Source organism: Salmo salar, chromosome ssa04 (genome assembly GCF_905237065.1).
Source record: "Salmo salar chromosome ssa04, Ssal_v3.1, whole genome shotgun sequence".
Lineage (NCBI taxonomy): Eukaryota > Metazoa > Chordata > Actinopteri > Salmoniformes > Salmonidae > Salmo > Salmo salar.
Window position 1 is genome coordinate 66,497,641 of NC_059445.1, and position 14,424 is coordinate 66,512,064.

General features: G+C 39.7%; 1 protein-coding gene across 1 annotated transcript; it reads right to left on the reverse strand.

Moving 5' to 3' along the window:
• Positions 1 to 2,114: 2,114 nt before the first annotated feature.
• On the reverse strand, positions 2,115 to 12,865 carry LOC106603679 (cytotoxic and regulatory T cell molecule). Its single transcript, XM_014197645.2, has 11 exons — positions 12,791 to 12,865; positions 10,510 to 10,647; positions 10,093 to 10,245; positions 9,081 to 9,200; positions 7,675 to 7,836; positions 7,085 to 7,282; positions 6,508 to 6,588; positions 3,683 to 3,757; positions 3,395 to 3,547; positions 3,007 to 3,090; positions 2,115 to 2,732 (listed from the first exon to the last, which is right to left on the reverse strand). The coding sequence occupies exons 1-11, from the start codon at positions 12,834 to 12,836 to the stop codon at positions 2,569 to 2,571; spliced, it is 1,374 nt and encodes a 457-aa protein (XP_014053120.1). The 5' UTR covers positions 12,837 to 12,865; the 3' UTR covers positions 2,115 to 2,568.
• Between the last annotated feature and the right edge of the window lie 1,559 nt (positions 12,866 to 14,424).

Sequence of the window (14,424 nt, forward strand, 5' to 3'; positions counted from 1 at the left end):
TAAATTCAATTGACTGGACATGTTTGTTTATTTTTTTTTTTAACATTATTTAACTAGGTAAGTCAGTTAAGAACACATTTTTATTTACCTTGACGGCCTACCCCGGCCAAACCCGGACGACGCTGGGCCAATTGTGCGCCGCCCTATGGAACTCCCAATCACGGCCGGATGTGATACAGACATGTGATACAGACATGATTTGGAAAGGCACACACCTGTCTATATAAGGTTCCACAGTTGACATTGCATGTCAGAGCAAAAACCAATCCACGAGGGGAAGGAATTGTCCGTAGAGCTCCGAGACAGGATTGTGTTGAGGCACAGGCCTGTGGAAGGGTACCAAAACATTTCTACAGCATTGAAGGTCCCCAAGAACACAGTGGCCTCCCTCATTCTTAAATGGAAGAAGTTTGGAACCACCAAGACTCTTCCTAGAGCTGGCTGCCCAGCCAAACTGATAAATCGGGGGTTAAGGCCTTGGTCACTCTGACAGAGCTCCAGCGTTCTTCTGTGGAGATGGGAAAACCTTCCAAAAGGACAACCATCTCTGTAGCACTCCACCAATCAGGCCTTTATGGTAGAGTGGCCAGACGGAAGCCACTCAGTAAAAGGCACGACAGCCCGCTTGGAGTTTGCCAAAAGCCACCTAAAGACTCTCAGACCATGAGAAACAAGACTCTGGTCTGATGAAACCAACATTGAAAGCTTTGGCCTGAATGCAAAACATCACTTCTGGAGGAAACCTGGCATCATCCCTACGATGAAGCATGGTGGTAGCAGCATCATGTTGCAGGGATGTTTTTCAGTGGCAGAAAAGCGCTCTGGAGCAGGTTAGGACCTCAGACTGGGGCGAAGGTTCACCTTCCAACAGAACAACGACCCTAAGCACACAGCCATGACAACGCAGGAGTGGCTTCGAGACAAGTCTCTGAATGTCCTCGAGTGGCCCAGCCAGAGCCCGGACTTGAACCCGATTGAACATCTCTGGAGAGAACTGAAAATAGCTGTGCAGCAACGCTCCCCATCCAACCTTAAAGAGCTTGTGAGGATGTGCAGAGAAGAATGGGAGAAACTCCCCAAATACAGGTGTGCCAAGCTTGTAGCGTCATTCCCAAGAAGACTAGAGGCTGTAATCGCTGCCAAAGCTGCTTCAACAATGTACTGAGTAAAGGGTCTGAATAGTTATGTAAATGCAATGTTTCAATTTTCAGTTTCTTCATACATTTGCAAAAATTTCTAAAAACCAGTTTTTGCTTTATCATTATTGGGTATTGTGTGTTGATTGATGAGGGGAAAAAACTATTTATTCCATTTTAGAATAAGGCTGTAACGTAACAAAATGTGGAAAAAGTCAAGCGGTCTGAATACTTTCCGAATGCGCTGTACAATATAGAAAAAACAAAGCGTATACAACGGAGTATACTAATATTACAAACAACAGAAGGTAATACAGCGTTTTGATTTCTTTTTTCTTATGAGAAGGTTTTTAAATATTGTTGAACTTAGTTCTCAAAAATAATAAACAGAAGATTCACTCAAAATGTACACTTATGAATATGGAATTGAGCTAAAATAAGAATGAGGTTGATTACGAAGAAAGGCTTTGCATATTCTTTGCTACACTGAGTGTACAAAACATGAACACTTTCCCCACCCCACAGGGATGCTGGTCTCCGGTTGTTAATTACAGAAGGTACAAGAAACAATGTATTTATAAAACAATGTTTAGTAGGGGTAGCACTTGTGGATTAATTTATATGAAACTTCTTTAATCTTATTAGTTAAAAGACATTTCTGTGATAGAGACCAAATATTTTTCCATTAATATTTCTTAAAAAGGCCATTCCAGAAAGATATGACATATGAAAACTCTCCTCCATCTTGTCTTGCATTGTGAAACCCTCCCTATGCTCTCTGCCCAGTTGCGGAATGAGTTTTCATAATGAAATACGTCATGATGTAAACAGGGCATGACACTAATTCTCTTAGGAGACCCCCATGAGTATTCACACTTTGTTTTATCCCAGCATTCAACTAGCAGAACAGTTCATGGTATTTGTTATTCAAAGGTATGTAGGCCAATAGAGAAATCACCCAAACAAAGATAGTGTAAATACAATACAATTACTGAATATCAAATCAGAGTTTATTTGTTACACGCGCAGGATGCAGCAGGTGTAAACAGTACAGTGAAATGCTTGCTTACAAGCTGAACAATGCAGTTGTACTAAGTAATATAAAAGTACACAAGAGAATAAAATAAATACACACGAGAATATACACTATAAACAGGGTGGGGGGGAATACTTCCACAGAATAATCAATACTTATGTTGTATATTTTTCCTTTTTTTCAGTATAAAAATAAACTTGGATTAAAAAAGATATATCATACATAATAGCAGCTTATGAGCCTGTGTACACACATAATTATCCACTATATCACAGTAACATTACATGTTTTAAAACAATATTACATTAAAAAGATATTGTTTGTCACATTTTAGGTGCTTATGATTTGAATTCTCTATGTGAATTCCCAATATTAAAACACACACACTGACATTTTCTACAGTTCCGTCTCCTTGATCTGAGGGCTTAGGGTTGCTCCATCGGTTTGTGGGATGACTTGAATTTCAGGAGCTTCTTCTGTTTTGGTGTTTGTTGTTGTTGTCGTCTCTGTTGCCATTGGTTCCTCAACAACATACTTTGTGAATCCAATGTTAAAAAGTCCTAGAAAAACACGCATTTTTTAAATCATGTGGAACATATAAAATGTCCTACATTTTAGCATATATTAGACATCTCACTGGGCACACACTGGTTGAATCAACTTTGTTTCCACATCATTTCAATTAAATTAAGTTGAACCAACGTGGAATAGATGTTGAATTGTGGGATAGGTCTTCTAATTGTGCATTTTGTCATTGTGTTCTTTCATTGGTTGATTTTTTTTTTTCATATGGCATGTCACAGAAATCCGACTATGTAGGATGTAAAATATTACCATTTCCCCTTCTTCTGGATTGTTTCTCTTCATTGCTTGATTTTGATCTGCTGCTCTCCACAGATTGATCAGAGTCTTCATTTTCTGTAATGATCAAAACTATGATAATTTCTGAATAATTACTTGTGAAAAGTTTAAGAATTAGTGGCAACTCAAGTCTTTGAGGGCTGCAGGTTATTTGCTGTTTTTTGTTCTTTCTGATCTAGACCTGAAAAACCATGTTTGGTTAATATAAACTGATCCAAGAAAGAAGAAAGGAAAACCAACAGAGCGAAATTCCAGTTGAGGACTGGTTGTGCACACCTGCCATAAACCAATGACCAAACATGCAAATTCATGAGAAGATCCTAAACAGTGAGAGCCGAGAGGTGTGCTGGTCTCTAGTTACCTTTCTTCCAGAGTATGTGAGCCCTCCTCAGCTTGATTACAAAGAACGCAACGACCACCAGCAGACCAAGGATGAGGCACGTCACGAGGAAGATGAGCAACGGCGCACTGCTTCCATTTCCTCTCTGCCTCTCCGTCTCATCGAAGAAGATTCCTGTGAATGAGACCAGCAGTGCAACTTTAGCCTCCTCTACTGTAGCCTTATATCCAAATCTGGCTTACACAGCCCCTAAACATGACACTTAAACAGATTTGTATGCACTTCAGAAAAATAGTAAGACTGTCTTACCTCTATTATTAGTGGAGTTGGTTCTTGTGCCATTATGAGGTGTGTTCTCTGTTGTCTGGGACACTGACGACCAATCTACAGGGAAGTACAGGGTAATGAATGAATCAATGCATCATACAGCTATTCTAGACAGCAACTACAGTCACCTTGTTCAGGAGGATATGGAGTGTATTTGTGGATAAAACAATAGTTTTCAATTGATTATACTATTTGATACTGCTATGATGGACATCTGAATATTTTTCTGGTATTTTACAAATGTTCCAACCCCAAAAATAAATCGCCTTCCCGCCAAAACAGGAAGTGTCATTCAAAAGCATTATAAAGCAAATAAAAATGTCTGGCTTTGATTAGAGCTTTGATCAGCATGAAAATTCAAACCTGATGCTACCTGAGCCATATATTAAATACATTTTATGAGCCCTACATTAACGACATTTAATGAGCCGAAGCCTAAAAGAACCCAAATGATTGTGCCGTTATCCAATACATATATGATATAGGCTACTGCACATTACGCACGACAGAAAAACACAAAAGCCCATAGATGTAGCTAGCTATATGCTCTCTTGGTTAAATAAATTAAACTAGCTCCAGTAGACTAATCTTTTTGATTGTGAACTCTATTACTGTACTATATTGTAGCCTATTATATTGTATTATATGGACTGCAATTAAGCACATCGTTCAAGCCATGATAAAGCAGAAGAGAACATGCGATTCTGGTGCAGCACATGCGGCCTACAAAGTTACAAGTATAGGCTAGCGAATTTGATGTTAATTTTGAAATAAAATTGGGCCTATTTGTATAATTAGTTGGCTGACGCACACAGCGCATTCGGGAAAATATTCAGACCCCTTTACTTTTTCCACATTTTGTTGCATTACAGCCTTATTCTAAAACTGATTAAATAGTTTATTTCCCTCAATCTACACATAATACCCCATAATGACAAAGCAAAAACTGGATTTTAGAAATGTTTGAAAATGTATTAAAAATTAAAAACTGAAATATCACATTAACATAAGTTTTCAGACCCTTTACTTTGGCAGTGATTACAGCCTCAAGTCTTCCTGGGTATGGCGCTACAAGCTTGGCACACCTGTATTTGGGGAGTTTCTCCCATTCTTCTCTGCGAATCCTCTCAAGCTCTGTCAGGTTTGATGGGGAGTGTTGATGCACAGCTATTTTCAGGTCTCTCCAGAGAAGTTCGATCGGGTTCATGTCCGGGCTCTGGCTGGGCCCCTCCTGCATTGTCGTGGCTGTGTGCTTAGGGTTGTTGTCCTGTTGGAAGGTGAACCTTTGCCCCAGTCTGAGGTCCTTAACACTCTGGAGCAGGTTTTCATCAAGGATCTCTCTGTACTTTGCTCCATTCATCTTTCCCTCAAACCTGACTGGTCTCCCAGTCCCTGCCGCTGAAAAATATCCCCACAGAATGATTCTGCCACCACCATGCTTCACCGTAGGGATGGTACTAGGTTTCCTCCAGATGTGATACTTGGCATTCAGGCCAAAGAGTTCAATCTTGATTTCATCAGACCAACCTTTTGGCATACTCCAAGTGGGCTGTCATGTGCCTTTTACTGAGGAGTGGCTTCCCTCTGGCCACTCTACCATAAAGGCTTGATTTTGGAGCTCTGTCAGAGTGACAATCGGGTTCTTGGTCACTTCCCTGACCAAGGCCCTTCTCCCATGATTGCTCAGTGTGGCTGGGCAGCCAGCTCTTGGAAGAGTCTTGGAGGTTCCAACCTTCTTCCATTTAAGAATGATGGAGGCCACTGTGTTATTGGGGACCTTCAATGCTGCAGAAATGTTTTGGTACCATTCCCCAGATCTGTGCCTCGACACAATCCTGTCTTGGAGCTCTACAGACAATTCCTTCGACCTCATGGCTTGGTTTTTACTCTGACATGCACTGTCAACTGTGGGACCTTGTGTGTGCCTTTCCAAATCATGTCCAATCAATTGAATTTACCACAGGTGAACGCCAATCAAGTCGTAGAAACATCAAGGATGATCAACGGAAACAGAATGCACAATTTTAAGTCTCATAGCAAAGGGTCTGAATACCTTTGTAAATAACGTATTTCTGTTCTTTATTTTTAATAATAGTCTAACTTTTCCTGCATGGGACTCCAAGAGCTAAGGAGCGTTTTTAAGGAGGCCAATGGAGCACAGGTGTGTGCGTATTGCACAAGAGACAGAGGCTATAAGTTAGAAGCTTATTATGCATAACCCATCATTCATTAGCTAAATAGATCTGATAGACCGATTTAAAGCAATGATATTCGAGTGATAGGCTTTTTTAAAACTCTGCAGCTGCAAGAATTCTTTTTAACGATCTTTACAATTAAAAGCAAGGTGACCCCGAAAGCCAGATGGGTAAAAATAGACGCGCATTCGGTCTTTATATTACTGTAGCATAGGCTATGCTGTAGCAAATGTAGGCCTCCTGGTCACAAGACAAAAAGTGGTCTGTCTGTCCCCACTGCATGATTCATCACGCAGAGGGCATAGAGAAGCCAGATTTAGACATCGCATGTAATTTAGCAGTTCCATTTCACGCCATGCTGTTCATATAAATCATTTATCATAATTTACCTGTTTCTCACAGTTATTTATCCCGGGAAAAGGGAGTGGTTTTGGCCTGTAAATCTGGGTAAATCTCGGTAACAGGGTTCCCGCCATTCAACCATAATTTGTAGTGATGGAAAGTCACCACGAGGTGGAGCAGCAGCCCATTGAATAACTTGTAAGACTAGATGGCAATGATACTGTGAATTTCTTCTCATACAATACTAGCTATGGTTAGTCTTGTTCTTACCGGTAGTACTGGTTGAGTTGCTGCTGCTGTCATTAGCAAGTGTGTACCCTGTAGCTTGAAACACTGAGTGGGCTGGCTGACCTGGAGGTGAAGATATTCAAGAAACATTGATAACTCCAATGAGGAAATGCATTCGTTGATTCATTACAAACTAAATAGACTTCTAGTTGTTGATTTGTGGTTTTATTGTATTGATATTACAGTAAAGTGTAAGTCATTTTCACTCACTGATTGTACTACAGATGAAAATGTTGTAATTTAAGTCAATATATATATATATAACAACAAATGGCAAACTCCAGGTACCTCATATGAGCACAAAAAAAGCATAAGCTGAAATTCGGACTCAAACTTTGACTGAGGTTTAAATTGAGGACCTATATGGCTAATATTGCTATTCACTTCCATTTCAGGAAACATCCTTGATGGTATGAGAACCAAGTGCTTTTGTTTTGCACCTAAGCAGTTTTCAAACTGTTCACAAACACAAACTTTTCACATGTTGAAAACCAACTCGCAAAACATTTGTAGATGTAACCTCAGGGCAACATGGCTGTTAATAAAATGTTTTACTTACTGTGAGTGCTGAGTTGTGAGTCAGGGGTTGATGCTGGTGATCGCTTTGTACTGGGCCAATCTAAGGCTGTAGCTGTTGGTGTTTCTGTTGACACCTGTGTACCAGGCCAACGGGAGACTGTTGTTGTTGGTATCTCTGTTGGACCTTCTGTACTTGGCCAATGAGAGGTTCTCGAAGTGGAGTGTGATTCCTCAGAGGCTATAAAATAGAAGGGAATTTCAGTTATTGATGTTTGTGTGGTAAAGATACCCTAGTGTGCCATGACCCTACCATTCTCATGGCATAATTTTAAACCATTGAGAAAGTACCCACAGTGTGACTGTGCAGTGAAACCAGAAATGTGCACACTTTCCTTTCAATGTTCCTCAAATAGAACACTACAAGCAGAACTACATTTCAAATAAAGGCAAACCTGTTATTTTAAATTCTTTGTTGGATATTTCCACCTTACTCTCAAGGTCATCTGAGCTTTATGTCATAGGATTGTCATTTTTATACCCTGCTAAATTCAACCTCCCATAGCTTGGATACCACCTCAACAACTAATCAAGTGAAATGTAAAAAGTGTGAACAATAAACTTGGGACTTACGATTCTGTCCAATTTTTACAAAATTCATCAGAGAAGAATTGTGTAAGGCTGGATGGCGAACGATGCATTTCACTGTGACTCTCCTCTTGTGGGACTGAACATGCAAGATATCCAGGGAGGAATATGTGTTTTTTTCCAAAAGATACTGGGACTGAGGCTGAGCTAAATAACAAGAGAAAGGTTCAATTAACTTTTGACAAAGTGTCAAAATGTCATATGTAACAGAACGTCAACAACCATCATACGTATTCTTATAATACTGACCTGCACTGCCCTTTACAGGGAGAATACAGACATTTCACTTCCCTTTATTTTGGATGAGATAAAGTGGAATGTGTGGGGGATTTGTTTTCGCAGGGGAAGTCTAAACTGTTTTGAGGCATTTCCCTTCGTTTTATATATCATCACAACATCCTCAGTCTCCTACTACTCCATTTTGACTTGTCTTGTGTTTTTATTTTCCACAATCCCTTAAAGTGGTTGTTATCATTGGTTAAATATATTGAATAATGTAAGTGGGGCGGCAGGTAGCCTGGAGGGTCGGAGCATTAGGCCAGTAAGCGAAAGGTTGCTGGATCGAATCCCCGAGCTGACAAGGTAAAAATCTGTCGTTCTGCTCCTGAGCAAGGCAGTTAACCCACTGTTACCCGGGCGCCGAAGACATGAATGTCGAATAAGGCAGCCCTCTGCACCTCTCAGATTCAGAGGGGTTGGGTTAAATGCGAAAGACACATTTCAGTTGAATGCTTTCAGTTGTACAACTGACTAGGTATCCCCCTTTTAAGTGAACGGCAGGGCGGGGCAGGGAAGCAAACCCAGGTCGATGGTGTGAAAGGCAAACACCCTATGCATTTCGCCAATAGGGTTAACCCACTTGGTGTGAAATTGTAACGTTCCTCATATTTTGAAGATTGCTACACTGCCCCCTCCGAACGGAAAAGGCAAGTCTCAGCGCTTCAATCTACCGTTAACCCCTTACACGTCTGGCCGTGCGTTCCGATGGCCTCATGGCCGCCATTCCACTTCTGTCACAAATATAGTGTCAGGGGTTATGCACTGCCAGGAAGTCTTGTTAAGTGTTGATTGTGCACGTGTGTGGCAACCAGGGTGTGGCAGCTGGCAGAGCCGTGAGGCTGCTGGTGGCCATGTGAAACTTTGGTTTGAATATTTAGTTTTTGGCATGCCATGTTTTGTTGTCCTTTTTGTATATACACTATTATTTGTTGGTCATGCACCATTTTTTAACATAACTCACTTGGGCTGGCCAACCAAGGAGTCAAAACACACCCTTTAGCTAGGCCTAGGACCCTAGAAATAGTAAGTGCATCAAAATCAGAAGGTTTTGATCGTAACATAATCCCTTGCCATGAAATCTACTAAGTGAATCTAGAATAAAGGTAACTTACCATCAATTTCTAACCCACTCCCCAAAAGCCATGAAATTTTGGGAGGATGGCTATTTCCCACTGCAGAACATTTGATGGTAGTCTTTCCATTGTGTTCTGTTGTCTCCAATTTTGGCATACCTTGAGAATGACAAAAAGAATGAGGATATGAGTTTGGGATTCAACTTAATTAGTTGGAAGTGGGAATGGGGCAAGCACTCTACCTCCTGTCATCCGCTAAATATGTGTATGTGACCAATAACATTTGATTTGATCCAATATGAATGTCCGGTCACACTTTATTTAGAGAGTTTGTTGATAGTATGACCATCTGTAGATCATCTATGTTGATAAGCAACTGCTTACTAAGGTTATGGTTAGGATAAGGGTTAGTGGATAATTAGTTGAAATGTTGTTGACAATTATTGAGCGTGTACAAACCATTTACTTAGGACTATCCACATAAAGTGTTACCGAATATCCTACTAGCAACGGTCATCAAAATTGTTAAAAGGTTTTGAAAAAAATTATCATAAATGCAACAGTTGGACAATGGATGAAGATATATTTTTTTATCCATCAGGTATTGAATGAATTATAGCACATAACATGTTTTACTGGCACGGCCAAATAATGAGTTCAGGTATTTGTGGGAATTCAGGTATTCAATTTGTAAAATGTCCCATTTTTTTTCTTAGAATGCACTCATATATACATTTTCTAATGGTATCAGGAATTTATTTTATATTGTGTTAAAATAAAGAAAATTATGTGCCCTCATTTGCATAAATACACTGAGTGTATTTGCATATGTGAACACATTAAAATAAAGGGGTGGAAAGCAATCAATCCAGTGAGATTTAAGTGACAAGTGGATTTTGCACCACTCAAACACAGGAAATAGATGGCTGAAAAAGACACATCCTCAAGTGGGCGGGGCATTCGCGTTGACAATTCTACTCAGTAAAGACAAAGGCTGTGTGCCTACTTAATCACTATAGACAACAATGCTATGACAATATGTCATACTTACCCAAAACTGTCACGGTAACTGACTTCACTACAGGCACTTTTGTGTAATGTAAACATGTGTAGAGGCCTCCATCTTTGAAGGTGACATCAGACACACTGACTGAAAAATCGGACTCGGACAAGTTGATTATCTTGTAGCGCTTATCCCTCAGGGCTGTTAGTGAAGATAAGGAAGAGAGAATGCATGTCACATCATGACTCAACTACTTTAGTTCATAACAAAGATGTTATAATATGAGTAGGAACACACATTTTTAGTTGTATCATGTACAACTATTATTATCCTAGCCATACAGCTGTCAACATCTATTGCTCATTTAGTGGGCTTCCAGTCTACATTCAAATGGAGATACTGCTTCGTTTCTGTATATAAAATAAAATGAACATCTGTCTATATATGGTATTATAATATCCTCACCCTTATGGTCATTGAAAAACATCACATGCCCGTTAGGATTCTTCCATTCCACGTGGCTCCTGTGGGCATTTCTAATGCGACACTTAATGGTTAAAGTCTCACCCTCCATCACGGTCATATGTTGCACTGCAACGGATCCTGCAATGGCAAATACCAATGAGTTAGTAAAGGACATACTTTGATTGACATGATAGAATTTTCCAACATGATTGAAACATGAACATAATAAAACAAACCCTACTTTTCAACAGCACTTTCCTCTTTCTTACAGTGTTTCATTAACATAATATGATTATGGATGGACTGTATAGAAAAGCAATCATACAGAGGAGATTTAGGGGTCGTAGAATGATGAGTAAGTGGGCAGTGTAAATGATCTGGATAAGACCTGAGACAGACCCTTATACCGACCCCTCATTTCTCACAGCTCTGACTCATAGCACTATTCTACCACTCTGACGGCCCCTGGTCTCAGACTCTGCCTCTGGGGGCCACAGAGGAAACTGAAGTAGACTGAGTTGCTATTGTCGGGCTTGAGGTTATGGGAGGTGTGACAAACAACAACATGCGGGGTGTGCATTTGCCCCTGCACTGCACGTAGGCCTACAGATTATGCAGCCAACTTTCACACAGCCTTCTACACTGCAACTGACAGGAAATCAAACATAGCGTGGTCAGTCACCATTCACATGAGGGGTGTGAAAGCGAAAGCAAGGGGCATGTGGTTTTCTTCACACGGTCTACGTGAGCGTCATGTGTTCCTTTTTCCTATGCTACTGCTATGATGACTAGTGGTAGGCCTACTGTATATGGAAAAATGAACTGTGGTGGCAAATTGACACCGTTGGTGTTGGTGGGCTTGAAAAGTTTTGAAGGGTAACTGTTTTCATACATTGTGTGGGCTAAAATAATGTAACCTTATAATAGGGTCATGCTATATAACACCTACTGAAATGAAAGAAATTCCATGGGGATGGTCTATGGTGGTCCATGGAATTACTGTAATTTAGAAATAACCGTTGTGATTTTTAGAGCTGTCTTCAACGATTTAATTCAATATTCATATATTTAATGAGGTACAGCATATGAACTCCAATGAGAGCTGATGACAACCTATAATGGTTGAAACGTTGTGATAATTAACACAGAGAATGTATTACAGTGTTGAGTCTGTTCCAATTCCTAATATACTGCATAACTAGACTATTTTTGTTATCAATTTGAAAACCATGCTATATGATTTAAAAAGTCACAAAATGACATTCAGAGATGCAAAGAATCATTTGCCAAACATATTTAAAACAAGGCAACAATTAGTACACATTTTCACTGTTATACAATCCAAAGAGCATTTGATCATGTCTATCTTTGTGTTGTCACTACTTGTCAGACTGCCAGAGAAACCACAAGATGGTTATCATACTATACTCTAGCAATAAGGCACGAGGGGGTGTGATATATGGCCAATATACCACGGCTAAGGGCTGTTCTTATGCTCGACGCAACGCAGAGTGCCTGGATAGAGCACTTAGCCGTGGTATATTGGCCATATACCACAAACCCCTGAGTTGCCTTATTGTATTATAAACTGGTTACCAACATAATTAGAACAGTAAAAAAATATGTTTTTGTCATACCCATGGTATACGGTCTGATATACCACGGCTTTCAGCCAAATCAGCATTCAGTGTTCGAACCACCCAGATTATAAAATAGTATAGTATATACGCTATGTGACACTGAAAATAAAAAACTGATGGCAGTGTCAGATTATTGAACATTTTTGGAAGATATTATTGTGTAATCAAAAGTAAGGCACTGTGGTCAACAGTAACTTTCTGTGTTTCTCTAAGTATTCACCTGTATACATCATATGCTAGGCTGTATATCGATATACAACATTTCTCTCCAACCCGAGTACATTTTAATAACAGCATTGATTTATCTCAATCTATTGGTAACATCATTCAGATGCACTTACAGTAGAGCAATTCACCTACACAATTCTCATGAAAACAACTAAATGTGTCACAGCACTAGTATCGAGAGAAAAAGCAGTTCCATTTTAATTGATCTGACATGCTGACATAAAGATTGAGGAAACATTTACAATTTAAAAAGTATCTAAATATGAATACAGCAAACATATTGATTTGTGTTCTTACAACAAAAACATATAACTCTGTCAATCTGTATTGTATAGGCCTACATGTACCCTGCCTGGGTACTTTGTACTTAATTGTCTCTGACACAATTACTTTCAGTGAAGTAGCCTACTCACCCCTTACAAACAAGACTAGGAAGCAAAGCTGCAGCTTTAGTGGCATCTTGACTGTCAGATTCAGATGTGGACTATCAGAGCCACTTCCTCTCTGAGGTGCCTTTATACACTACATACACTACAGCAAGGGGCCTTCCATGACATCATAGCAAAATTCATGGGGTTTCCACGCGACACTGAATACATTTACTTTCAAAGGCATTTCGGGTGATACATTTAGAGGTTGTTGATCACATGGAATGAAAAATAATACAATGTTGATTGTATTATGAATTGACAAATGTTAAGAATGTCTATTTTCTAGTCTTTATGACATCTCTTGAAAGTTATCACCATGCACCAATGTTGTAGCCTGGTAGAACCAGCCTGATCCCTGCGTTTACAATTCTATTTCACTTATAATACTGGATCAGTCTGGGCTTTGTCCAATAGATGCAGGGTTGGAGGCATTAATGTTGTTATGGTGAATCATCGAAAGACTGGGTGTAGTAGTGCGAGTCTGCTGGATCCCAGCCCACTCTGGATGAAATAGTAGACCAGGTAGCCAAAAGGGCTTTAAAACTAGATTTAATTGGCATTTTTGCTCCACTTGGTAGAGGTGAAGCCAGATGTACGATTAGAGACATTATTATAGATGTGTGGCAAAAGAGGTGGGACAACGAGCCCAAGATCCGGCATTTATATGCCCTCCAAAGAAAGGTTGGTGGACCAAAATTCAAAGGTCAGATTAGGAAGTAAGAGGTGGTGTTTGCTCGGTTGGGCCTAGGACATTGAACTCATTACATCTGGTTGGCAAGCATGTGAAGTTTGTGTACAGTGTATGGTTGATGAAACAGTGAAGCATGTGTTGATGTATTGTTGTAGGTACCGGAATGTAAGAGGGAAAGATTGATGTGTATGGTTATTGACGTTGTATGGGGCGTTGTAAGGGATTTTTTGGATGGTTTTGTTAGAAGTTAGTAGGGCTCTTTTTTTATTTTCTTAGTAGTACAGAAATGGGTAGGAGGGTTGAGTTTTTCTTAATGTTTGTTTCTTTATTCATTTATTGTAGGTGGTAGCATGCACGTCTAACATTTGTTTGCGGACCGCCATAATACCATAGAAGACTAGATGCAACGTTTTGGAATAGAGCGCAATAGTAATGGAGTCTTTTTGTAGGCACTAACTCTGCCATGGTTTGTAGGAAAAAACCAATGGGAAAATGAATGTAGTTTTTTGGGGATAAACGCCGAAAATAAGGTTTGTGGTAAACACAAGCTTAGATCTTATACGTTTTGTTCTATGAGATAATCTTCATCAGCTAACATTACTTTTTGTGAATTTTGAAGCATGTATTTTACACAAAGCTCAAACAATTCATAATTCATAAAGGTCATGGTAACTGACATAATATCTCATAGAACAAAACGCAGGCAAACAGGGAAACTTAAATCAATTTAACCTAATTTCTGTCAACATGTTAAATGTGCAACCAGAGGGAAAACAATTCTAGACAACCTTTACTCCACACACAGAGACGGGTACAAAGCTCTCCCTCGCCCTCCATTTGCAAATCTGACCATAATTATATCCTCCTGACTCCTGCTTACAAGCAAAAATTAAAGCAGGAAGCACCAGTGACACGGTCTATAAAA